A 27922-nucleotide genomic window follows, 5' to 3' on the forward strand; every position below is an offset into this window, starting at 1 on the left:
ATTTTCTTTTGTATAGTTCTGCAGGTTCTCCCTATTAGTCCATTAATCAATCCAGCAATTATGAAAATAATTACAAAAAATGCTACTTAAAAACAGACTACCAGTATGTAGCTTTTGTGAAAATGAAGGAAAAAAGAAACACAATTCTTCCCTCAGAAAAGTTGAATTAAAAAGTAGTGAAAGTCACTTTTACTCTATTTAATACTCAGGAGTTTTGATATTGTTGTGTCACTGAAATTGCTCAGCCACACTCTACTTTTACGACTGTCACATTAAATTGTATCACGCTTCGGATAAACATTCAAATTATTTATCACAAAAGTAAAACAATTTACTGAATCAAGAAAATGTTTAGAATGCATCAATGCCAGCAAAAGCCAGCCGCTATGCACTACATACACTGTGTGCATATCACCCTGCAGCATCATGCGCATTATGGCGGTAACTTATGTTTCATGAACTAATTAGACAAGCTGACCCAGTGTAGCTGCCACTGCTGTAAGGTTGGACATACGCTATATGAGAAATTATAATCTAACAACATTACAAACAGGCAGTGGGAGGTGATGAGGCGGAGAATAAAGTGAGAGTGAAAGAGGAGGGTGGGGTTGGTTGTACTGCTCAATAGATTAATCACGCATGACTGTTGTTTTTGGCCACCAGCTCGTGTACACAGGGGGGAGCGAGCGCTTCCTCTCGTCTCTGCGTCCTCTCAGCTATGGGTTCTTCTGGAAGATGCATGCTCTGGACCCTGTGTGTGTGTTTCACTGCTCTGGAAAATGGTGAGTCGGCCTGTGGAGTGTCTTGAGCTTTGACACAAATTCAGGGAGACAAAATGAGACGTTTTGATCATTTTTGTACACACTGCAGTAGCTTCGAGTGTTTGAAGGGTCTGCAAAGCTTACGTGAGTTGCTGCTGCTTGTCTGTAATGACTCACTTAGGTTTTGGTGGAAGATATAAAATAAGTTATACTTTTTTTAAATTTCGTTAGTCTGTTGGGAATACAGAGACGACAGACCTTTATAATCTAGACCCGAACCCCTGTGCTATTTGGAAAGATAACTGATTTCAAATTGCAGATTATTTTGACGTGCATACTCAAAGTTTGTTTTTTAGAATTACAATTTAAATATCCTACTAGCAATGGAAGACTGCATAGACAAAGGGTTTTAATCACATCGAAGACTCGTTAACAAAATATTCACATTTGCATTTAGTGCGCTTGAAAAGCAGCCCTTTAACATTCCTTATATAAAGCCCGTGTTTGTCATACTGAGTGATTTGAAAGGCTTTGTACAGACTGACGTTTGAGAGACTATTGATCAACGACATGCAGACATTGTTGAGGTTTGACGCTATGTTCATGAACACATCCTGGTGAAGTGGGTTGTTTTTCCACTCAGTCTGTGATCGGTTTGGCTCAACCTCAAAGCTGTCAAGTGTAATTAACAAACTAAAATGCGTGCTGATTTCCCACACTCACACGCACACGCACGCGCACACACACAAAAGGCCTGGGGACGACAGAGAGGGGGAAGGGAGGGGGCCAATATTTCAGTAATGAAGGAGGAGAGGGTGCAATCTGCACGTCAACAGGGGAACTGAGGAAGTTAAAAGGAGAAAAAGACATGATGGAAATTTAAGAAATAACCCCAGAAATGAAATGTGTCTGATTATATGATTATATGTAACTGATACGACCCGTCTCGTTTGCGTTTGTCCTTTCCCATGTTGTTAAATCAACACAGCTGCACTCAGGGTAACCATGAGGGAATCTAGTGTCAAGGTGGTTCAAGGGGATGTTGTGGTCCTGCCCTGCTCTTTCTTCACCTCCAGCCCTCTCTCCAGACTCAACGTCATCTGGACTCTGGCTCCCTTCTCCAGTCCTGAAACCCCAATACAGGTCTGAATGGATGATTCTGATACAAACGTCCTCATAATACCTCCTGTGGAACTAAAGATGTGTATGGTCTGACTACCCATCAATGACTGTGTCACGTCTAGGTGATCGTGTACGACCACGGACAGGTGATTGAAGACCTCTCATTCATTGGCAGGGTGGGTTTTACAGGTATGCCGAGTTAAACCCTTTTATTCATATAAAAAATATATTCATATATATATAATCATTTCAGTTTGAGTTTAGAAATTGAAGACGGGATAAAGTAAAGTATCGTTTCATGTAAACGTATTGCAGGTATTCCCTGGAGTGCAGACATTGTCCTGAATGACACACGCGTATCAGATGCTGGTACGTACCGCTGTATGGTCAATAACCCGCCGGAGACAGCGGACCCCGGCATCGGAGAGCTGGAGCTCAGTGTTCTGGGTAAGTGTGTCCCATGTTGTCCAGTTCTGTGACAGTAAGGCAGTTCAATGGCACTGTCACTGTATAATATACTGTGAATTAGACTCTAATATTCATATTTGCTATTACTGCTGTGGGTTTTGTTTATAGTGCAAAGAGAAGGGAATGAGAGAGAATGATAGTAGGGACCCACCACTTTGTTCCAGAGTGAAATATTCCAGCAACTTTTGGATGGATGCCATAAAATGTTTTACGGACATTCATGATCCCCAGAGGACAAATCGCAATGACTCACAACTTGTTTTATTTTATTTATATCATCAGTTCATAACAGTTTTTTCTCAGTGCTTTGATTTAAAGGCCGACACAACTAATTAAATTCCCATCAATCTCAGCTGCAATGTACTGCTAATTAGCTAATCTTAGCACGCTCACATGCAGCACTAAGATAGTGAACATGATAAACATTTAATCTGCTCAACATACTGATGTTAGAACTCAAGGCACCTCTGCTGTGCCGACTGCAGGTAAAGCCACACAGATTATTATTATTATGTTCACGTTACAGTTATTGTGAAACACTTCCAGAGAAACAATTCACAAAAAACTACTCGAAGAGAAATGCAGCTTGTAGATTATTGTGGATAGAATTGTAGACATAATATCATTTTAATGGAAATGGAAAAAAATAAACTGTTCTGAAATGTTTTTTGCATGTGACCTCAACAGTGGAGCATTGAAACCCTGAAATGATTGCATCTATTTGTTCCACCTCAGAACTGCATTTTAGAAACTCATCTCCTGATTACTTTTGTAGCGCCGCCTTCGCTGCCCGTGTGCCAGTGGGACGGAGACGTTGATATGGGAGGAAGTGTCACGCTGTCCTGCTGGGTGACGGAGGGCGTCCCCAGTCCAGAAATCCGCTGGGATAAACTGAATCCAGAAGAAATCGCACTTCCCATCAACATGGAGGGTCAGTGCCACGCACGCACACACACAATCATAATCATCTTGTGTGGAGGTCTTCACTTTTATTTTAGAGTCTGGTGAAGTTCTTAAATATAGCAAAAAATGTCAGGGAGTTGTTATGAGAGTGATGTACGAGACAACGTGACATCCTACATCAAGCGGATTCAGTATTCAACTTTTTATTTCAAAGTGACAGCGTTCAGAAGATTTTAGTATTGCATTTCCATAATGTTGGGATTCAAATCAAGGCAGCAGATACTGAGATAACCTGACTTTTAGAGTATGGTTTAGTAAAACAAAAACAAAAAAATTAAAGAAAATGGACAACCTGGACCCTACAATTCCCATAATGCAACCGGAGCACATATTTAATTTGCCCCCTTGTCCCCGTCACAGCTATCGATGTCTCTCTTATCTCTCTCAGGGGATCTGTCAGGCTCCGTCCAGATTGTCAATGTGTCATCTCAGACGTCCGGCCTGTATCGTTGCTCTGCCAAAAACCTCCTAGGAACAGAAAACTGCTACGTCAACCTGTCCATTTACACAAGTAAGAGCCTCTTTGTTCAGCCATCATCCTCTCGGCCTCTACCTTCCTGTTCTTCTTGTTTACTCTGGCTGCTTTTTGTCTGTCTCCAGCCCCAGACAGTTCCTCGGGCCTCCTGCAGGGGGTGCTGCTCACCTTGTCCATGAGCTTGGTGTTGCTGGCGCTGCTGGTGCTCGTGCTGTGGCTCCATCGCACAGGACAGGATGGGAGGTGGAGGGAGGGCAAAGAAGAGGAGGAGTGTTACAATGAGATTCGATATACTCCGTCCCTGATGAAGCGTTCATTTGTTTGATTTGTACACTCACAGGAATTTGAAAAAAGACAAAGAGATGCTCCAGCCCGGGGTTCAAACAAAAGACTTTCAAAACGTTTTGTTTCGTCGAGATAATAGATTTTTTTTTAAATTATGGACGAGCCACTTCTCCCTCCACTGTATCTACTGTTCAACAGCACACATTTTGAAATAAATGCCTATATGTTTAAAGTAGGTGTTGTATTTGATTTATAAAAGAATCTACAATTGAGCCACACAATCATGTATTTTTTAAATTCCCGTTTAATCTGGAGGCCATTAAGTGTACATGATAATAAGAGGGCGCTCAGCCTCCCCTGGCTTTAGTCATTTATCTAGAAATGCACTAGAAGACAAGCCTCCATCTGTACCTGAGATATGTTGCCGATATCAGACATCAGTACTTAAACCCTCACATCCGCCACTCATACCCAAGAACTCATACTCAACTTCAAATATGTCTAATCTCAAAACACAGAATCTGTTCTTTTTGGCCATAAATCAGACTAACATGATCTTTTTTTTTTCTTTAAAGAAGTCGACGGTGCGGTTAACTTTGGTTGCATTATGAAATCTATTATAAAATACCCATCTGGATAAGCACACCATTGCACAGCGGGCTCGGGGAAGCACAGCCCAAAAACCTTTTCATGGAGCCGCCGCCCTGTGGGCCCACCACTCGCAGGAATATGTACTGGCGTTGGTTGCAATGTGATGCGGCTGGCCGGCGGGTGAGGGTGGGAACCTGGCGTGTGACCCCTGGCACTGCAGACTGACTCAAAGGCCGTGGAATGTCACCTCTCTGGCTGCGAAGCAACTGGAGCAGGTGGGGGAGGTGGAGCGATACCGAAGACATATAGTTGGGCTTAGCTCCGTGCATAGCGCTCGTTCTGGAACCAAACTCTTGGAGAGGGGCCGGACTTCAGCACACATGAATAGAACTCGGCTCATTGGATCCACACGTCAGCTTTCTAGTCATACCCAGTTCATGGTGTATAGGGACTTCAGTAAGCTAAATAAGACATTTATACTGCATGGTTTTTGCCTAAAGTGTCATGTCTGCAAAGGGGAGACTTTGGGTACCCATAGAACCCATTATAATTTACAGATCTTGAGGTGAGAGGTCAAGGGACCCATCTGGGAATTGCCATGCTAGTTTTCCCTTACGGTACTGCCTCCTTCCCAACAAGCTGGCATGACATGGCTGGTATCAATAGTTGACAGGTTTCATATAGTTTCATAATGGTCTTCAGTCTAGCTTCAAAACTGAGGAAGCGAGAGCCTCCGACAGAAAGTTCGTTGGCCAGCGAATGCAGGGGAATTTTAAAATTCTAATTAAGGTTTAAGGCAAAGTTTCAGGATTACCCGTGCAAATAATTAAATGGAAAAATTAATTACTCACAGCAGTTGATTTGCAAACGATGACACAAAAACCTTTAATTTAAATAGGAGAAAGAAAAGCAGAAAAAAAACACATAAAAAAACTGTACAGAACATTGAACATCCACTTAAAGTTCTTAAATAAAAGACTCCCCTCCCAAAATAACTGAAATAATAAAATGATAAAGTGTGATGGCGTATGATACATTTTGTGCAAAAGTATTTGAATCTTCCCAAACTGCACATTTCAACTGGAACAGTGCCTCTCTCCACGCAGCGCTCCTCTGACGGGTAAACACTAAAGTCCCTCCCCAAAACCTCCACAGTGTCTTCAATGTAAAATAACCCAAACTCCAATAATAATAAAATAGATTTGTATTTTAAATATATATTTATATAAGAAACATGCTGTACATAATTTAAGAGATTAAGAAATCCCTTTTTATTGACACGCAGATCTGTTGGTTAACTTGTGCTTTCCACACTCCCTGCAAAGAAAAAGCACGACTCTGGAAACAAGACGACGAGGAGACGAGAAGAGAGAAGCTCATCAGAAAGTCTGTTCCTGAGTCAAGGGAGGTCCTCACGTGTTTTGAGAGGGATGCCGACACGTTTTCACCTGTCGCAGCTTATTCACAGCAGAGACTGCGCTGCTAAAAGTATTTTTAAAAAGGTAAAAAAAAATAAAATAAAAAAACCTTTACACTATGCGTCCCTTGTCCAGATGTTGTAAGGAGCTGAAAGTGGGAAAATACCACTGCAAAGACAAAGTGGTTCAACAAATATGTGGATTTAACAGCATGCAGAACATATTGTAACCCATATAAAGTAAAACACTGGAGGGTGGGGGGGCATCTCTTTGTAATGTCATGTGACCCAGCCAGTACTCAAATGACCTCATTATCTTGACACTTTAACCCCCGCCTTCCCATCTGAGGTTCCTCCTTCGAAACAAAAGTCTTCCTGCAGAAAAGTCAATTTATTTCCAATTATAGACCCTGAGAACGCTGGCCTCCTTTCAGGTTTCCTAGAGGGAAACACGGCTTATAAGATAATTTGGTGAGAAAGCGATTAACGGTATCGCACAATGTTATTTCAGAATCATTCAAGCACTGCAGACAACATGTGGGGGGTCATTGTCACCGGATGCGGGGAATCGTTTGGGGCCGAATCTGGTTGACTGACGGCTTCTTTACGCTTCAACCCTCAATCAGGGTTTTAATTTGCTTTTCAAAGTGGTGGCAAAAGGAGGACAGGAGAGAGAAAGAAACCAACTTAAAGTCATTTCTCAGGAATTCTTCCAGTTACACTGTATTACAAAAAAAAAAAAGACAGCCATTGGTGAGATGATACAAATGTGATGACACCAAACGAACTGAGGGAGGGGCGGGGGTGCAGTTGACAGAAGGCATATTTCCAATTCAATACATCACACCATATTGACAAACGCAGTTAAAGATATCTGTGAGACAATATTAATCAAATAAATATTCCACCTTTGCTTTCAGTATTTATTAAACTTTGTTTGTTTCCAACTAAAACGCTGGATTTGACTGTTGTAGAAACAGCAGTAGTAGTGGGTATATTAGTAGTAGCAGGAGATGCAGAAGCAGTAGTATAGTAACAGGAGGGCCGTACTGCAGGCAAAGAAAACAGAGCTCCCAACACAAAGCAGCCGGGGTCCCTTACATTAAGAAAGTCATGAGCTGAGCGGATCTGATCGGAGGGCATCATTGATCCCTCAACCAAAGCCAATAAACTTGGTGCACCTTAAACACAGAGAAACTTGTGATTTTTCAAGTAAAGTATTAAAATAGAGGACATTCCACTCACCAAAAAAAGGCTTGAAGTTTCTAACACTCCTAGTTTGTAGGTTTGTGATCAACACAATTTCCAAAGATTGGAATCGGCCTCCGCTTGATCCTGATCAACGGGCACCAGCTCTGTCCAAAGTCTTCCCTCTCCTCCGTGTTGCTAGTCAGATTCAGGACTCGTATCCAGGCCTAAATAAAATGTAAACTAGCGGTTTAAGCACCACATTTTGGCTGGGACGGAAAGGAGTTTTTTTTTTACCCCTGAAATTTCTCCAAGACAGAACTTTTGAGTACTGATGTTGTCAGGCACCTCTGTAGGAAACAGACCAGAGGACAGGGACGACATTTTGGTAGGGTGTATTTTTGTTTTGAGTATGTATAATGTGCAGGGAAGAGAAAAAAGCGGAGGCTCCAGAAATTGTGGACTGTTAAATATTGTTTGAGACGCAACTGTAGGTCCGTGAAGATGCTAAAATCGGGAAAAACAAAACAAGGCTTATCATGGTTTCCACATATCCTTCCTTTGCACATACAGCAGTAATGTTGTTTTTTTTTTGATTGGTTACGCAAAAAAAAAACTGCTGTAACAAAAAGTTAGAAGTGATTTTCTATTCTCCAGTATAGAAAAATAATCAATCCTCCAGCAAAACATCCCTTATAATTGCACTGGCCTAAAACCAAAAGGTTGTCCATATAGACACAAGTGCCTTTGTCTGATAACAAAGTTAAGAACGAGTACATCATCAGGAGCAATGATGAAAGCTGACTTTGGAATCAACAGGTTGGCTGAAATCCTTTCATGATCTGACGTGCATCAGTTCAGCATGCTATCCGATGTTTAACTCCTTTGGCTGACGAGTAGAAGAGAAGTGACTTTATAACCGAATCCATCCAGTACTGTAGTGGGCCGTTGAGCGAGTCAGAGGAGGGTTGATGGAATGAGTCCAGAAGGTCTAAATGAGTCTGGTCTGGGCGGGCCAGGCCCAGTACAGACTCAACTGCAGAGTGCGTTACCAAAGCGTGTCACTCAGGGGTGTGCAGTGCAGACTCAGCGCAGGTGCTCAAGTAAAGGCAGCTCTGTGGATTCCTCTCGGGAGGCGGGGGGGTCCCCTACAGTCAGCAGGGCTGGATCCATCATCTGAGCTCCCAGAGGATCTTGTGTTAGACTGATCTCTTGTAGGGGTGCAGGAGGAGTAGGCTGTAAAATAAATATTTTTAAAGTTAATTCAAGACAATCAGCACTTATACTAAAAAAACTAACATCATTAACAAATTGTCAGAACCATGAAAACATTTGTGATAAATATAAACCCCACACAAAGGTAAGAGTCCAAATAAAGCAAATCCAATTAATTTGATTAATTTTGATCATAGTTCAACAACTTACAGATTTTTTACTATCAACTAACAGAATTTTTAACCTATGTAATCACAGTTTAAATAAAATTATACACCTAAAGACGTCTTGCCCTTTGAATCACGAGTCTGTTGATTGCTGTAAATAAAGCGTGCAATATGAATTTAGACAGTAGGTATGATATTCACACTGTTGGCTACCGTCCTAGTCTGTATATTAAAGTATTCCACAGAGCCTTTTCTAAGAAAATCTAAAATTATGGCTTGCAAGTCTTTGGAGCAGAGCTGGATAATTATAGGAAGTTGCTTGGAGATGGCTGATGCAACACTGTGATTGGCCAGTCTGTGTTCGATGTTCAGGACTTAGCAATGGGTCAACCAACAAGAGGCATCCTACAAGGCTGCAACTAAAGAGTATTTTAATTGTTCATTAATCTACCAATTACTTTCTCGGTTACCTGATTGCTCTATGTGTTGGAAAACTAAAGTTCGGAGTGTACGAGCAATCCAGCAGCCTTCTCACCTGTGTGCGTATGGTCTGTACTGTTCCTTCCCCCTCCACTGCAGCTGGTCCGTTAAAGCCCTTTCTGCCTGAAAAACTCCACTTGCTAAAGTGGCTCTCGTAGTGTAGTCCGCTGCCCTGGCTGAGGCCAGCCCGCTGGCCTGCTCTGTGACCCGAGTTCTCGAGGAGGCTCGGTGGGCAGAAGCGCTCCGTGCCTGGCAGAGAAGGTGGAGCCATAGAGCTGCTGAAGGAGAGCTGGGAGCTGGAGAGCTGCTGGCCCAGGAGCCCCTGGATGGAGGATGTTCGCTGCAGGGATGTGAGCAGTCCAGCCTCCATCCTGCCCTCTGATTGACTGAGCAGAGCTAATGGGAGAGGTTGGGGGTGGTGAGGCCAGCTCTGGGTTGGACCTACAGGGTTGTCTGTACCTGAAATGCAAGACAGCGATTCAATTTAGTCAATTTTAATATATTAAAAGTTCTAAATAGCAATGATTCAGCTTTCATTCAAACCATGCAAAGGCAAGGCATGAATTGCTTCTAAAAAATGTACATCATCTCTAACTCAACTTATTGACCAGAATCAAGCATTGTGGAACGTTACGACATGAAAGTCAAATAAAGAAAGTTTAGTTTAGTGGTTGTTTCAGGTTTTACCCATGAAGGGCTGGAGAGTAGTAATGTGTGGCTGTGGGAGGCTGGAGGCAGGTGTACTCTGGGTGGTGTGAACGGCTGGGTTGGTGGAGATGGAGGTGGATCCGCCTCCACAGTCGGAGTCCTCAATGTTTCCTCCGCTGTTACAGCCAGCACCACAACCTTTCTGTAACCTGCAGAGACGTATATTAGATACAATGTTCACACGAGCATCGCTGTACCGGGAAGACTTCTGTGTACATTTTTTACATGAAGTTTAGACCATGTACCTGTCCCAGCTACTGATGAACCAGGTGTAAATGTTGTGTGGGCTGACGGGTCCTCCCCACACCGACCGGAGCTGGTTGTGGCCTCCAGCGTATGAGGTGGTAAGGGGGGACACGTAGATGGGGTAGCCAATGGGCTGGTCACATGAGGAGTTAATCATATTCCTTAGAGCCTGTTTGGCATTTTGAATGCTGCCACGCTCTGGGTTACGGTTGCGCAGGAAAACCAGCTCCTGTTGTTGCCCCGCCCACAGCCCACGCACACACTCTCTGTTCACCTGTAGGGGGCAGCAGAAAGAAGTCAGTGGAGGGCAAGAACAAATGGGCTAAATATTGACTAAATAACCCTTATCTGATTAAGGGTGGGAAAAGTATCCTGTACATACAGAAATTGAATTTCACAGTACAGTATAGATAACCAATAAACCAATATAGAGATAACAAGAGATTAAAGATAAAGAGTATGAGCTCTGACCTTGATGACTCTGAAGCTGAGGAACCTCTTGTTAAGCATGATGATCTTGTACTCGTCGCTGCCGTCATCCATGATGTGGCGCAATGCCAGCAGTGAAGGCATGTTTGCCAAAATAGCGCTGCGCCAGACGGGGTCACCCTCATGAGATATCAACATCTTCTCCTCATTGGCAGTGATGGCGTCATACAGAACCATAGGATCCTCATACTCATCTGGAGATGTGAAGTGGTCCTGAGAAAATGCACAATACAGAGTTCAGGGACCAAACTGTCATTATTCTACCCTCAGGCCTAGTTGTCTTTTGCTCCTTCTACCTGATGCAATTTGAGGGACATCCGCACTCCTGGAGCCACAACTCGGTTCAGCAGGTCCATATCTGCAAACACCCATTCATCCCTGGGAGACGTGATCCGAAAGTCTCCCTTGAAGAGTGCATGGAGGCCATAGAGAAACGGCTCCAAGCTGTCAAACAGATAAACAACAACAACAACAACTATTGCATATTGGGTAGTGACAGGTGGTATTAGCAACAGTGAGAGACAGGTAGCATGGCCTTACCTTGCAGACATGCTGTGAGAGGCCGTTCCCAGAGCTCGTCTACCCAAGATACACAGCCCGAAACAGAGGTTGACGAGTGGAGAATCTCTTTCACAAGTTACCGGCTGCAACACATGTGAAGATAAATGATCAAATATTCTACATTTTGTTCAACGAATAATAATTAGCTTGTATCAGATTTCTTTTCAATTTAAAATGTTTAGTCTGAACACAAGTTAACATTTTAGATAAACAATATAATACCCATGAATAGTACGCATTAATACTCATGGAGCGACTATATACAAAGACTGAGCATTAAAATGGACTGGAACAAAACAAGCAGCTGCTGCCTTCATTTAGTAAAGTTTCATCACCTGATGTGGTGAAATGTTGAACCTCAAAACTTCTCTCTTGAGATATTTCTCTAAAATCCATTTACACTTTTCTGTTTTCAGTTTGAAAAGACTCACATTTCTTGATTTGCAGGGTAATATTTGTTTGCGGGGTTACAAACTCAGACAAGGATTAGAATATTGAAAGCTAGCTGAGGAAAAAAAAAGTCAAACAACCACCTGGGGTCTAATTAAAAAAACATTGTCTAGTAAATGGTGTGAACCCAAAAAAATAACAAAAAGGGCAACATTACACAATCTGACTTCAATTCACCACCTCACCAACTGAGTTGCCAATATCCCCCCCATCTCCTATTTGTCTGCTTGGTTTAGAATTTTGGTGCAGGTGTGCACAATCTCCTGCATTAGAAGTGGACTACGTCTCTTTTAGGCCGCTTTTGTGCTTACGCAACGCTGATAAATAAGACCCCTGGGCTGTGTTTGATTCTAGAGTAAATGCTGTAGAGAGTCTGACCGTTTGACGTCTGCTGTTGCAATACTGAATCCAGTCCAGGTAGATCATACAGAAGGAGGAGGAGGTAATGCCAGAGGCCCTATGGTCATAGTCCTCATCTATGTTCAGGTTGAAGGTGGGGTCACTGTCGACGTAGTTGGATCCGAGACAAGGCCGGAGAGCCTCCTGAATTGTCTCATTAGTCAGCCACTCATCCATCTTAGAAGATCGACTCACATAGTAGATGATGCTCTGTTTGAGGGAATGAACGCGATATTCAACCATCAATCCTTCACATTGAGGCTTCCGGCTACAATTAGTTGTCATTTCAATACAATAGTCTGACTGCATGAAAGGCTCGGATGCAAAGTGTGTGCAAGGAATTCTTTTAATCAATGGCTTACCTTCACATAATATGTGATGAGGATCTTACGGAGGTCGAATACTTGCAACATTGAGGCTGCATTGTTGTCACTGATACTGTAGCCCTCTAGTACGTACTTAGTGGCGGCCACTTCCCATGCCAGCCAGCGCTGTCCAAAGGCAGCATTGAATGACAACATGTGGGGAAGGTGACCAGGTTCACAGCAACAGCAGCCCTCATCTTCCTCAACCCCTTCTGTGATGGCCTCTACCTCCCTCTGCTGACAGTAGGTACCTGGACAGATGTGAAGCAGATGAGGATCAGCTGCACAGCATATAGCAGTATTTCACATTAATTGCCGAAACTGTGGCGGCCCGGTAAAGGCTATTTTTCCACTTTCATTAATATTTATACAACCATCTAGTTAATGGTTACTTTATTTATTAGAGCACAGTTACTCAGTAACAGTACTTTTAACCAGGCTAATCTTACATGAAATGGGATTGGATAAAGGATAAAAAAAAATGCTGTTAAAAAGGTCCCAAGAAGCCATACAAGAGGCCTGAATGAGCAGATGAAGGCAGCTGTGCAAGAAAATAAGCCAACTGGCAAAAATAATTATTATACATGTAGTGTATTTGTGAAAAACAATTACATTATGAAAAAGCTATAACTTTTAATTTATTTATATATATATATATATATATATATATATATATATATATATATACACACACACAAAATTCCATATGACACATTTTAAGCTCAAATTCTATACATTTTAACGATAAACGCCTGCTCTATTGTCAAGCGATGCCTTCAGAGTGTAGTAGAATAATAATATACTATTTTAAATCAAATTGGACTACATTTCATTTTAAAGAAATATTGTTCAAAGTACATAGTATATTAACAGTGGTGCCACTTTTTATAGAAACACTACTGAACAGAGCCTGATCTCTATAAGAAATGCTATTCTTGAGAGCACTTGACAGATATTCAAACAACACAAACACCTCAAACGGAGCTCATTCCAGAAGCTTCAAACATTGTCAGTCCCCATCATTCCTTATGGCTCACCTCTGAACTCGAGACCCCTCAGCTGGAAGGTGACCAGGCCGTTGCCGATCTCAACGATGTGCACCAGAGCGTTGAGGTAGTCTGAGGCGAGGATGAAGCAGTCGCCTGTGGTGTAGTTGCCCCAGCGGCCAAGCAGCAGGTCTCCACATAGGCTGTGTTGCAGAGATCGCGTCAAGTGCTCGTAGAAAATAGAGTTCAGATTGTTGTCATCGGCACCTTGAAGGAAAAAAAAAAGACAATGAGCATAGCAAAAGAATAAAACCAAACGAGTCAAATAGAGATGATGATGATGATGATGATGAGAGTATTATGTCATACCTGGGTTGCGGTCTAACTGGGTGGCAAGTCTGGTGTTGGAATGATCGACGCGCTTAGTGCTGCAAACATGATAAACTAGTATTAGAAATGAATGAAAACGCTTTATATTAAGACTTAATACAATTTAATTTCATATTTACACAGTTTTGTTTTTTTCAAACATACTTGTAGTCTCTCTCCCAGAATTTTACAGGTCTGGTGTAGGAAGTGACAAACACTGCACTACCAAGGACAGGATTGAGAGGGGTGGAAAAGATTGCTGAGAAGATGGCCTGAACAAAAAGCACAGCAGAGTCTGAAGTAGCATGAGTTAAGGATATCTCTATTGTATTAGATTGCATTTTACAGTAAAAAGGGCACAACAGAATTTAATAAAAAATCAAATCAAAGTAGCTGAAGGATACGGGGAACAGCAAAGGGTTGAGCGAAGGCATGGAAGGCCGAGCCCCAAGTGATTTGCCAGGGGGCAATGTAAGTCAACACAAAGCGCAGCTTGTACAGCAGGTCCCACATCTGAGAAATCAAAATGACAAAAACATTTAAAAAAAACATTGAAAAACTGTATACATAAAACTACACATACACTTTGTGGTATTTTAACCATAGAGGGCAGTGAAATGTATCTTTTAGCCAGGTGTTAAGTGATTCTTTTACATTAGGATGTCCAATGTGCAAAATAAACTGCTACTAGAATCAAATACAATTTTATTATCTAATAATATCTGTGCTGAAAATTCTGAGATGGCAAAATGTTCACATCCATACCTTGCTGAAGAGGATGGACATGAAGTAGTAGTCGATTAGAAAGGTCTCCGAGAAGTGTGGATAGTCAAACTGGAAGAAGAGTGTGGTGAAGCATAGTGTGACGTACTGCTGCGACGGAGCACAGAAAGACGAACGCAGCAACTTCATGCCTGCTACTGAGATGAACAGAGCTCGGCTGCTGTGGGGGTCAAGAAACAGACGGACAGAGAAAGGAAATCAGTGACACAGACGTAAACGACGGAGTATGATATCCACAAACACAGACTCAAGTGCTAAAGTTTAAAGCTTCTACAATGAATTTTCTAATCTTAAAAGGCACCCTCTTTAGTCCTGGTTCTCCCATGCCTCTCTCATATTCATCTATACATAGACTACTATGCAGACTGTCTGTTGTATATATAGTCCGGTCGAAGATGAAGAATGGAGACTAACGAGAATATATTTTATGCTTTTGCTACTGAGCACAATCTGCAGGATGCGACACACCTGGGGGTGATTCAGCTTGTCTATTGATTTCATGTGCTATGGATCCAACAAACACAGCTCATATCCCCTGGGAGAAGAGCTGGAGAACAGTACAATGTCTGGAGACAGCATGGGGAAAGTCTTACTAGATATCCAGATCTTTGTGGTTCTGGCCCACAGTTCGAGCTTCTGTCGTTAGGGAGTTCAGCACCACAGCCGGATAGATGAAATATTTCTCCACACACTGAAGCCAAGCATACAGCTTCTCAAACCACATCAACTGAGCAGCATCTGAGGTAAACAAAAAACAAAACAATCTTGCACACTTGTTGAGGAAATTCACGGTCCAAGCGTTAGCTTTCCCTCTGTGCTCTCTCTTAAACTTTGCAGAGCTGTGAAATAAGTAAATTATTTAAACTGAAAAATGTTTTACAAGATGTTTACACACTGGGGTGTATGGTCGTACTACTTCTGGCATTCCTAGTATTTCAAATACTTGAACAACTTCATGTAAAAAAAACTAAACTATTGATGTTGTTGAGTGTTGAGAATTATACATGTGACATTTGAAATATGCAGCTGTTTAATTGTTTAAAAAAATAATTACAGTTTGGGGCTCTCTTAAGCTCCCTTTAAGATATTTGAGGTGAGGTATCTTTTACTCAATGCAGCAGTTTCCTGTGGTGACACATATAAAGTTCTAGGTATTTATATAGGTCTTGGTAGGTTTTCTTCTTATATTTTTACAATACTTCGCCAATGCTTCTTTCTAAGTATGTAAAAGTAGATACAAGAGCAATCAGACACTCACCTCGGACCTCAAACTGACTGTACTCTCGAGAGCGGAGCACAGGGTGAGCGAGGCAGAACCATGGAAGCTGCTTGCGGAGTTGAGGCAGCAGATAGTGTGTAATGAAGCCTACAACTCCAGCCAGGATGTACAAGACGAAGCTAAGAGCAGGCTGTGGATCAAAAGGAAAATTAGCAGGAACATTCAGTGGACATTTACTTTAGTGAATTGAAAAATGTGTTGTAAGAACGAGGGTCATGAACCCTGCTCCAACTAACTTGAAGAGCGATAAAAACTGTGCTGGCACTGATGGCGAAGGTTATTACAGCCATGAGGGGACACATGACGAGGTCTGAATGAAGAATCTCTTTCTGCAAAAAGGCAGTGAGGAGACACAAGACTGTAAAAAGACTTGACAATGTGAAATACAAGTGAAACTGTGGGAGTAAGCAGTGATCTTTACCACAGAGTTACACAGCTTCTCAGGAAGGGGGTCCTTAATCTCCACAGGGGGTTCTTCTGGTGTTCGGTTCTCCAACTCTGGGAATAATTTAGACCTGACCAGTGACCTATTTTAAGGGGTAAAAACATTTTTTAAAAAGGAACTGTGAGAAATTAAACAAAAATAAAAGTTTGCACAGGCTGAGTCGCGAAAGCAGCTTGTCAGCAGCAGACACACTTCAGTGTGTGAGTCATTCGTGTTTTGGCAGCACTCAGAGCAAATACACAAACAACTGAAAACTCCGCTTCTGTGTAGAAAAGCCATGACACAATGCTTCACATAAAAAAAAAGAAGAAAAAAAACAGGTTTCACATTTATTACAAGACTGATTTTAAGACCCCTAATGAGCCTTTTTTGGCCTCGATTGCCAGTCTGAATCACAAAGTACTGACCACAGGATGGTGGGGTCACTGCTTTGGCGGCTGAGGTGGTAGGATAAGGCCAGGAGTAGGCCACAAAACACAGAGAACAGGACTGGCACATGGGCATCCCCCCAAGGTGCCTAATGTAAAGAAATACAACATGAAATTGGGGATTGTCCATATCAATTCCTACTCTGATCAGAAACTCAGAAACAGGGAAAACAAGGAGGCATCTCTTTTCCACTTACGTTGATCGCACCAAGGCTAAATCCATAGAGCACAGCAGCCACCAACACGCTGCGTATGAGGCTGAACAGAGAAGAGAGAGGGCTGGTTGTGGCTGAGGAAGGAGACAAATAGAAGATCAGAACTAAACCAAAAGACACCTGATCTGGTCTTAAGATGCTCTAACGTTTCTCTCATCTACACATCTTCCTGTCCGAGTTGACATGTTCTTACCGGTTCCACCAAAAATATGCATGTCGATCTGCTCCAGCAGACACATCAAAAAAGTGTTGACCTGAGGTAGCAACCCAAACAGGAAAATGACCGGGAAACACAAGGCAAACACTGTTGGACAATAAAAAGGGAAAAAAGGTTAAAAAGCTAAAAGAAAAAGTAAAGCTGGTGGAAATAGAAACAATTTAACATGTTTTTACTGTCATGCGCACAGATAACAGACAGTTATTCCATATAAAGAAAAACTCATTTTGCTGGGTCCTTCTAACACAGAATTACCATAACCCTAAGGTAAAAAAGTAAAAGATAACGTAAAAGAAAGAAATCTGGAAAACTCAGTCTGTTGAGCTATTAGTGAGCTCAAGGTGAGCTTTTCTGATCTCCAGAAGTGCATCCAACTGCCATATCGCACTTTTTTGTGCGCAACCATTCTATATTTAGGATGGATAAATATCTATATTTATTGGATAAATATCTATATTTAAAATACAATAAAAACATAAGTTGTTGTTGAGAGGACCATGCAAACATGTCAGCCACAGTGGGCTCCATAGCAACAAGCTAAAACAACATAATATGAAAATACACACAAATCCACTTAATCCATCAACTTTGTGATATTTCAACATTTTCTGGCTGCAGCATTCATGGGATGTCTTGTTGGTTTTAAACAATATGGAGAGTTATACGATGTGGAGATATAATCAACGTGGATTTCTCTTCACGGCTATTCTCTGAGTAAAATACTATTTCAAAATCAAATATAGACATTATCAAAGTGTGGTGACATTGACACCAAGTACAATACAAATATAAAGGTGTATAAAAACTAACCAATGAGCATATCCCTGACACAGAGCAAGAAATGTGCAGAGAAGAAGGTGACTCCATAGAGGGCGAAGGGTTGCAGGCTGCCGGAGCGCCCAGACAGGTCAAAGATCCAGATCATCACACAGCACAAGCAGAAGTAGACCGGTCGACTGTACACAATGATCCAGTTATGGCCCTGTTGAATACCAGACAAAAGACGCGCCACCATTACAACAATAACAACAAGGCAACATGTGTTTAAGTTTGTGCTAAGTATGTTAGTAGCATGTAACAAGGTGAAACCAGGACTCACATGCATGGGAGAAGCTGCATCTGGTTGTACACTCTGAAACAAAACGGCAGGGATAATGAACTTGATATGTTTCACACTGTTGCATTAAAATAAAAGCAACAGTTAAAGGTTGGGACACAAACACAACATAAATTGCATAATGTATAATCTACAGTATTAAAAAGATAACAACAAATAAATGAGGTGAGGTAAGATACCTTCAGTAAAGAGTACTGGCAGCTGGCAATGACCAGGCAAAACTGGAAGACCCAGATGTCCCTGAAAAAGTCTTGGAGCAGCAGTAGGAAGCCCAGGAAGGCCACCAAACTGGCCAGCACCACAGCAAACACATTCTCTCCCACACGGCGGTTCCTGGTAACAATATTTGGACAATCTAATATTTATGTGTTGATCCCACTATTTCACTGCTTTCCATAAATAAATATAAATCACAGTATTTGGTCAAGATAATTAACATGACAACTATTAGCCATGTAATACAGCATATCGTCTCACATCTACTCCATAATGTTTTGACCCACCTGTCCAATAAGGCAAGAAGAGCCAGTCGATCATATCGAACCCTGAGCCACTTTCCAGGCAGCACCCAAAAGCGATAGTACTGTTTGGGTTTTGCTTTCTCTTCGATCATCAGAGTGTTTTCCTGTGACTCTTGTAGAGACTCGTGATCCAGATCAAACTAAAGAGGATGGAAGAGATTTGTAATTAATTTAGAAGAAGAGAAAACAAGGAGAGCCTGTGATAGTTTTCTTTCAGGGAGAAAGTCCTGGTTTATGACATTCCACCTGGAATAATTTGCCACATCAAACATCAAAGATTACTAACCTCAGGCATTTCCAGAGGCACCCTGCGCACCTGCATACCCTGTAAAACCACAGGTCTTGGCTGCAGCATGGACAGGACGGGTGCCCCTTCCTGGACCTCGGTGGAGGTGAAGCTCGAGGACTGAGATTGTCTCTCCCTTTCCCTGCAAGTGTAAAATATTACAGCAATAATTAAAGGATTTAGTCATGACTTTCTCACAGCAAATTAACTCTGATAGTCCTGGGAAAAGACTATAACTTACAGAACTGGGTCCTCATAACCACCTCCACCAGGTCCAAATGTGTAGGACCTCTTCACTCCTGTTTAATAACAAATACAAAACTGAAATCGAATACTTTAAAACAGAGAACACTTCTTTTCTTTTTAACTTTACTTAATTGTATTAACATAACAAAACAACTTACACAAGGAAGAGAAGATTTTGATATGTATAGAAAAGAAAAAAATTGCAAAAAAACAACTTGCTTTTAATTTTAGGTATAACCTGTGCAGGTAGTGAGCCTCCATGAATTCTGTTTCACTTTCTGTTTTTTGTGTCTGTTATTTAAAGTATTTATTTTAAAGCATTTTGTGCATTTCTAAATCTATAACTTCTGCCCTTAAAAATGTATACTCTTCTATCCCTGATACAAACATATATTAAAATGTCTTTTTATCATTGTACTTACACCAATGACCATCACTTAAAGAAATAGTTTGATTGTTGTAGGTTGCCAGGCATCTGGCAACCTCTAGGATGACAACAAGATATCAGAAAGTCAATGAACCAGCCAAATCAATTGTTTTCTGCACACAACCCCACATAAAAGTGCCACTCATAATTTTCTCTACATGGATTTTGTTCTGTTTGGACAAAGCGACCTAGTTCCCTCTGTGTCGAGTTGTGACGCAGATTAAATGGTCCCCTGCTATAGCGTTTTATTTAAAAAGGACAGTCATTGGGGTGGTATCAATCTTCCCAATAAACACGCAACATAAAACCAAATAAGTACATTTCTCAAAATGTTGAAGTATTCCTTTAAAGCCAATGACTCACCGCTCTCGTCATAGAAATAGTGCACTGCCCCCTCTGATGTGTCGTCGAATGTGGACGCCTCATGGATGCCACTGCGGGGCAGTAGAAGTGAGGAGGCGAACTGTAAGGCTGAGGGAAGTGTGCGGGTCCGTGAATGAGAGGAGGTCCGAGCTCTCTGGAGGTCCTGAAGGCTACAGGAACAAAACACCAGTTGATTAATATTGTCTGACATTTACCTGAACATGTAATTGTAGCATTGTTACACCTAAACTCTATCAGTCCTGCTGAGGCTGGCATGTCCCCTCTGTGGAAGTTTTAATTAAAAAGGCAAATAAAGACACAAACAAGGAAAAGTATCAGATTTAATCCTCTCTCAGGTCAGCTTAATTGACTAACCTGGGAGGGGAGCCCATGGTGGACGGGGGAGGTGTAGGGTTGCTGCCAGCATTGTGTCTCCTGCGGATGGCTTGTGTCCTCTTAACACTGCTTACCGAGTCGTGTTTGCCGCCATCCTCCGGAGCCATGGCTGGAGAGGGGTTATCAGTTACATCAATGCAACGGTTTAAATTACAGTGTCAATGTACATGGTACAATTTAACATCTAACAATTGTCCATTTCTGGATTTTACTTTTGGAATTGTAACATTTGCATTTAGAAAGTAACTACGCAAAGCAGCCAGTGACAAGGATCCTGAATGCCTCATTGATGAGACATTGTGCAATTTAATGCACTAAATTATATAAACCTACTAGCACTCAAACTTTTTTCTCTACATTCATCCAAGCGTGGCAAGCATGACCTTCTACTGAGTCCATGTCCAAGAATATGGCTTGATGACCTATTCAATTTGATGGTCAGCTGTAGTGTAAAAGAACAAGCTATATTTCCTCAAGTAATTAGAGCTACATTGTTGTAAGTGGTTCGGTTAGAGCTGCATGACGTGTTAAGTGCTTACACTGTTGAAATTGAGTTATCACAACGTGCACAAAAAGGTCACTCCAAGCTCAAGATGACAGCTGGCTCTACTACTCATTCAATATGATTTTATAACACCTTTTTGGCTATGAAAAGCGTGGCAAGAAAGTTTTAAAATGAGGGAAATACATGATTTGTACTCAAATGTGTAAGTAACATAATTATCAGGTAATATTCTATTATGGTTAGGGTTCCAAAGGGGCGGAAAGGTTCCGGTAAATTTCCGGAAAGTTTCCACGGGAATTTGGGCTTGGGAATTTCAGGAATTTTGAAAAAAAGAAATGTGCCTACGTTTTTAGCAAAAACATTTAACAGCATTCAACAAACACTCCGAACAGGCACTACACTAGGAGAACTAAAACACAGTGTGGACAGTGATTATAATGTTACACCAGCTCACCTCCTCCCACAGCTCCCTCTTCAACCAGCTCTTCTGCCCTCCAGCCCATCTGGTTGCCAGTCCAAGAGCCTCCAAGAGAATCCAGCCGATGATGATGAGTTCCAGGGAAGCCGTCAGTGTGGAGGGTGCGGGCCTCCAGGTCAGACTTAGAGATGGTGAGAGTGCGGGGTGCAGGAGTGGAAGTGGAGGGCATTGTAAGCAAAGTAGAGGGCAAAGCCGCTGTGTTGCTCTGGCCTCCACCTGCCTCATCCATACTTAGCACTCTTGCATGCGTCTTTGCACTAGCAGTGCTAGAGGAGCGCTGAGCAGCACGAGAATGTGAGGGACCAGCAGTTTCAGGTAGATCCCCTTCCCTTGGAGTGGGAAGTTGAGCAGCAGCAGGGAGGGAAGATGTAATGCCAGTGTTAGCAAGGTCCGGGGAGTAGCAGGAGGTAGAGGAACTTGAGTCGTCATCATCATCATCATCATCGTCGTCGTCGTCATCATCTGAACTGTATCGGCGCTGAGAGCCAAGACTAGAACCGGCACTCATGTCACTGCCGTCGTCATCGTCGCTGGAATCCTCAAACAAACTTTCACTATAGGCCTTGGCGCCCAGTCGGCTGCGCACTGGGATGTAATCTCTGTGTTGTCTATGATTGTGGTGACGCCTGTAAGAGCCACAGTCAAAACTACTGCTTCCGGCTCCAGCTCGTCGTCGTGGAGCTTTCCTTCGGCCTGGCCTGTGCCCCACACTACTGCCGCTGGCCCGCAGCAGCTTTACGTCTTTAGGGCGCACAACCTGCTGGGCTTGCAGGGCAGGCTGGTCAGACAGTAAAAAGGGGGTTGAGGATATGGGCAAAGCAGGCTCAGAACACACGAGACCCAGGGCCAGCCCTGAGGGCACTGAATTGGCCTGCCGAGGTGGGGGTAGAGGTGGAACTGAAACATTTCTGTCTAAATCACAAACCTCTGAGCGGCCACTACTTGAAGGAGACGAGTTCTGGAGAGGACGGGGTACAGGGGATAAATCCTCTCCTTCAACAAGTGTCCTGTCTAGCCCCTGGCTGACGGAGAAGTCTTTGGAAGGGGAGCGCAGTAGCACACTGTCTGAGAGGTTGTCAGTATCACTGCCACCCTCTCCTACTGGATCGTCCGAGGGGTTCGGCATGTTAGAACCCATCGCTGGTGCTGAGGCAGAAGCATGTCCTTCTGCAGGCCCTGGCTGGCTGAATGAAGCACTTTCCAGCTGAGTGGAATCCGTTTTTTCACTTCGGTAACTGCTAACTGTGCTTAGAGTCTCACGGTCTGTGGTGGCGCCACCTGCACTGAAACAGCTGTCCGTGGATCCGGCAGCTAGTGCTACCCCACTACGGCTGCCTGGGTGCTCAGTCCCAGGTGCAAACACCACAGGGTCAAGGCCCAAACCCAGTAGATTTTCACTTAGCTCCTCACTTAAGCTACTCTTTATAAGGGGGCTAAGGGGAGTATCTCCCAGGCTCTCAGATTCAGCAGAGGGGCCCAGGGGAGAATAAGCCCCCAACCCATTGTCTTCTGGACTCTGTTGAGACAGTTGTTCTGGTAACTCCTCCAATTCCTGCAACTGTTCTTTCTCGCCACCATCTTCTTGACTGGAGGGTGAAGGGGGGATTGACAAGCAGACTCCAGGTTCTCCAAATCCAACTGACATTCCAGATACTCCCATAAGACCTGGAAAGTCTCCTCCCAGAGCAGCAGCAATGCAGGACTGAACCACACTGGGAGCCCCTGTACAGTAAAACAAAAAAGGTTAATATAAGATTAAAATCAGATTGAAATACACAATGGCTATAAAACAGGCCGTGAGCTTACATTCTTTTATTATAATTTGGATGCAGGCACTATTTTTAATTCTGATAGACAGTATTAAGAGCCATGTCCACCCTGAAAATGTCCGAGTGTTGGTAATCTCATAGCCTCGTCTCCACGTTGGCAAGATTAGACGTGTTCAGTGTGTATGACACTTGTTTATGGTCACAGAATAGTAGCTGACTTACGAATGGTGTCCTGGGACCTCTGCCGGAGGATCTCCCGGTGAGCTGATGTAACAATCACATTATTGCTTCCTTGTTCCCGCATTAGTTCTTTGATATCTGAGGTAAAAAGTAAGAAGTTCCTCAAAAATAGTGCATATTCAACACGGACTAAGCTCACATTGATCTGGTGCTTAAATTGAATAGTGCAAGGACATTAAGGCTGAAGCTTATACATTATGTATATTCAAATGTTTAAATTACAAAACTGGCCATTCTGGTTTGCAGTATGAAAACATAGAACTCCAATGCTTACCGTTAGTGCCTCCTGTATCCTCCAGCTGGGGCAAGAACTCCTGAATAAGGGCAATAAAAAAAAAGTACAACACTGAGTGCTGTTTGTCGTTATAGCGATACTACAAAAGTATTTCATTAGCAATACTCTGCCTTTAAAAATGATTCAATACCCTCTATGATGAGTACAGACACTTTTATAATGACAGTGTCATATTAAGAGCCATATTAATGAGTGTGCGCTTCCACTCATATGCACGATACAAACATAAGTGCTCCTTCGCACTATTCCCGTTGTTAGTATTGGTGTGATACCTTAGGCAGGTATTAACGTATATAACATAGACGTATGTTTAGTACAATGACAATAATAAGTTGTGCATCTAAATAGTTCACCTCTATTAATGTGCATTAACAATCAATGACAACATTGGATCTAATTAAAAAACTTTGCTCGGGGGAACTTGGCAGAGGAACTTAATTAACAAATTGTGAACTGATAAAGGGAAAAGAATAAAAATTGCATAAAACCATAAAATATAGTAATCCTCACCGACACCTGGTTCAATCCAAACAGAGAGTGCTGGGAGCTACAGCGCACTGGAGGTGTTGAGTTGACCTTCCGAAACACAGTCATCTCTACACCAACATGACTATCCCTGTGAAGAAGTCACACGTAAAGAAAAGTAAAAGGCGTCAGCATGTCACAGCATTGAGATTTCATGACTTTTATCCCAAATCTGTCAGAAAACATCTCCTTGCCTGTGCTGATTTCCATCATGTACACCTGAACAGTCATCTCCTTCTTCTGTCTTTGGGGCTTCGGCTGTGAGTGAGGCATGCTTCTTCTCTACAATTTCCCCCAAGTCAAACATGGTATGAAGCCGGTAGTTCACCACCTTAATGGCTGTGAAAAAGACTGCCACCACAGCAGAGTACATGCCTGCAACCACCAAACTCGGAGGAAGAGCCTGAGAGGGAGTGAAGAAAACAAGAACTGAGACTAAATACAAAAATGAGACAATGCAATTCACTTAAGAGTGCCAGGAATTATTCAATAATGGACAGCAAACTGTACAATCACAAAAAAGATACAGTTCTATGTAATAATGAAAGCCAATTTCCATTCCCACTAGGAAGCTTAAAGACAACTGTACTATGAAATAATGTCTCAGAAAAGAGGGAAGAAACAAGACTACATTTAGACATTCAAACGTTAAACTATTTATGTAAACGGTTTTCTTAAATGTTTCTGTTTTCAAACAAGGGTCTTATTTATGAAGAGTTGACCATTTCTATCCACATATGTTCAGGCCAATTTGAAACAAATCCAGTTTTCCCATGTTGTTTCAAACACATCAACACTGACCAATGAAGTAAATGTTATAAGTTCCTCCCATACCACCAGTAGTGAATGTACATTAGCTTACCTTGGTCCAACTATTACTACTGTTTTTTTGCATGGACACTGTTCTAACCATGGCAACGAGTGTTTAACATTTTAATGAATTCCTTTTCACTTTAATTTTTAATGACTGAAGAATTGTTTTGAACCTGTCTGGTTGTCTGACCACTTGTGTTGTTGCCCTACTGAATTTATAGGTCCTGCTGCCATCCAGATTTAATCATTAAGTTGGAGGCTGAATATAAACACAGTCTAATAGCTGTGTTAATATTCAGCCTTGATAGTAACAAAAACAATATCAAGACAATTAAAATTCCCTTTAAATGTCAGCTCATTATGCCAATGTTGCAGTATTCGAACAGTTCTACATTTTGATTGTTTGTGTAGTCTCTCATACGATTTCCATTGTTAGATAACTAAATGAGATGTAATGCTATGTTTCAAACATGTATTGGTTAAAAATTGTTGCCTGAATTGAGTGGCTCCTTCAGTTTTGGATGAACGTGAAATCAAAATGCCGTGTGAATACGTTCTCACCATGTACAGCAGAAAGGGGAAGGCCAGGAGAAATATCCAAAGGTAGAGGTGGAAGCAGTTGGAGAATGTGCTCTGATGTGGGTCCACATACCAGCCTCCTGTAAGTGAAGCCCACACACCCTGCCGCAATATCTGAAGAGCTTGGGAACCCATCTCCACCTTCAAGTTCAACTAAGAGCTGAAATGCTTCCTCCGAGGCTGTAGCTCAAAAAACTGTGCAGCAGTTCAAGCCACAGTATCGTATGTCTACGATGGCACTTCCATTGGGGATGGCAGGTTAACCAAGACTGTTTCATCAAGGACAACAGTTCGGTGTCTTGGATATGTCGACTTCAGTTGAGGCCAAGAGTCCTTGCATATTCTTGTGCCAGTATGTGCTCTTTCCGTGCACCGAGGTTGCCACACTCAAGCCTAATCCTTGTTGGGTAATCAGGAGAGTGACTTTTTGGCACAATGGTAACCCACCTAATGTAAGAAAAAACGTTCATCTGAAAGAAAGATCACAGCTGGTTTGTTTCTCATATGTAGCCTGCATTTTAAACATTGCACAAGTCAGGGACAAAATGAATGCTAGACAATAACCCATTCATAAAATTACACAGTAAATCACAAAATAAGTGTAAATGTAGTAGAAATCTGTCAGCTGCCAACTATCAGTTGTTGAGAAAACATGTTTGTTTTATTTTTAAGTAACATCACTTCCTTAACTCCCACATGATTATCAAGACACTATCTGGTTTCCACCTGATTTTGAAATAATTTAGCAAAAAATCAAAAGACAAATTTGACTATATTTGTGTCGAGTAAACTCTGAAACGTTGACATTTATCATTCATCATAACTTCTGCCCTGAATCACAAAGATACTCATTTGACCAGCTTCTGCGGAAGAGTTGTGACATTTTTAACTGATGACTAAAAAGCACAGGAGAGAGAGAGAGACTTATACGGACACTAATACACGCTAACATTACAGCTTTTTAACCCGAATTAGTGTTAAGTGTGGTTAAATATGTCTTGTATTCAAAATGACACAACGTTAGTTGATATACCCATCATATTAAAAACAGGATGTCAGAGCTTTTTCTTTTTTATTCTCACGTCCAGCCAATGCTCTGCCAGATAGATTAAGTTTTTTGATTGACATTAGCAAGCTAGCAGATAACTTAGCCTAGCCTACGAACCTCTCCATGCACGTATGATCGGCAAAATACGACCTGCTCGACAACCAACGCCTCCAGTCACCTCGTTGGATACAGACACACACAGCTGACAGCAGCAGTGCACCGACTGTGACAGCCGACCGACTGACAGACGTGAAACACCAGACTGTTTGGCTCTAGTTGCAGGGTAATGCTAGGCCGGATACAGCAGCACTTCGCCCAGGGTGATGTCCCTGTTAGCCGGGTGACGTTCAACGTAACCGACACAAACAAGTTAGCGAGACCGTTGGTGGCTGGCTGAGTGTTAGTCGCTCGTCACTAGCTAACGTTAGCTTCATACATCTCTACAACGTTGATGTGCTCACAGGGAAATGTGTTTTTGTCTACAATGTTGGATCGCAGCAACGTTTACAGTTAGCATTATATACTTCTCATATACTCCTTCCGCATCCAGTCCTCTCAAAATCTCAGAGCTTTCCTTCTCGGGATGCTAACGAGCGAGTCCAAAAAAACTGTAGCTTACTTTTTGTTGGCGTTGGCTAACTTATCGTCGCGGACTGAAAGCCCCGCGTCGTCTTTGGCGTGAAGGTGGACAGACGTGCAGCGGGAGTGGAGATCTTCTCTCATGATGGACGTCGTCCGCTTCTTGGCATAAACGGTGCCTATGTTCAAATGTTTCAAGAAGCTAGCTAACTGGGTAGCTAGCGCTCGCTAACAACTAGTTGACACACACGCACAGACGTACGCGTTCACGCACAGACGCATGCACGTACAAAGGGCGATCAAGCGAGGGCGAGAGAGAGAGAGAGACGCCCATGTCTCTGAGTGGCCGCATGCCCTGACGTCATGGGGAGGATATTAATCTTTTTTTCTTCTTCTTCAAATTATCATAATCATATTGTCATTTGTTAATATGTTTAATATATGTTTTCGTAGAAATAGTACAAAACATCGGAGACTGTATAGTTATTTATTTAATTAATGAATAAATACATTAAAAAAATAACATAAGCCAATACTCCTGACCTGTCTGTGACATTGTTCAGCAACAATAATTACTGATATAACCTAATTGCAAGAAAAATGGGAGATAGGCTCAAATGTAGTTGAATTGTGCAAACAGCTTGAGTCTCTTAAGTTTTGTGT

General features: G+C 42.2%; 2 protein-coding genes across 2 annotated transcripts; one reads left to right on the top strand and one right to left on the bottom strand.

Moving 5' to 3' along the window:
• Positions 1-701: 701 nt before the first annotated feature.
• zgc:165604 (uncharacterized protein LOC792578 homolog) lies at positions 702-4241 on the top strand. Its single transcript, XM_068601344.1, has 7 exons — positions 702-782; positions 1750-1904; positions 2006-2072; positions 2199-2330; positions 3127-3282; positions 3703-3825; positions 3915-4241. Exons 1-7 carry the CDS (start codon positions 719-721, stop codon positions 4112-4114), a joined length of 897 nt encoding a protein of 298 aa, XP_068457445.1. The 5' UTR covers positions 702-718; the 3' UTR covers positions 4115-4241.
• Positions 4242-7851: 3610 nt separating this feature from the next.
• LOC137802273 (pecanex-like protein 3) lies at positions 7852-27494 on the bottom strand. Its single transcript, XM_068600056.1, has 36 exons — positions 27300-27494; positions 25615-26102; positions 24435-24643; positions 24226-24331; positions 23695-23734; positions 23403-23498; positions 21388-23133; positions 20408-20537; positions 20033-20202; positions 19238-19295; positions 18997-19138; positions 18693-18850; positions 18369-18522; positions 18172-18204; positions 17883-18054; positions 17049-17159; positions 16838-16929; positions 16620-16729; positions 16189-16294; positions 16004-16096; positions 15747-15897; positions 15082-15226; positions 14471-14648; positions 14110-14218; positions 13871-14000; positions 13706-13764; positions 13388-13603; positions 12348-12601; positions 11965-12195; positions 11116-11219; positions 10872-11019; positions 10558-10788; positions 10086-10360; positions 9820-9989; positions 9188-9591; positions 7852-8506 (listed from the first exon to the last, which is right to left on the bottom strand). Exons 2-36 carry the CDS (start codon positions 25765-25767, stop codon positions 8357-8359), a joined length of 6834 nt encoding a protein of 2277 aa, XP_068456157.1. The 5' UTR covers positions 25768-26102; positions 27300-27494; the 3' UTR covers positions 7852-8356.
• Between the last annotated feature and the right edge of the window lie 428 nt (positions 27495-27922).

Source organism: Clinocottus analis, unplaced genomic scaffold (assembly GCF_023055335.1).
Source record: "Clinocottus analis isolate CAN_PGR_092001 unplaced genomic scaffold, fCliAna1.0.p SCAF_5, whole genome shotgun sequence".
In the NCBI taxonomy this organism is placed as follows: Eukaryota; Metazoa; Chordata; class Actinopteri; order Perciformes; family Cottidae; genus Clinocottus; species Clinocottus analis.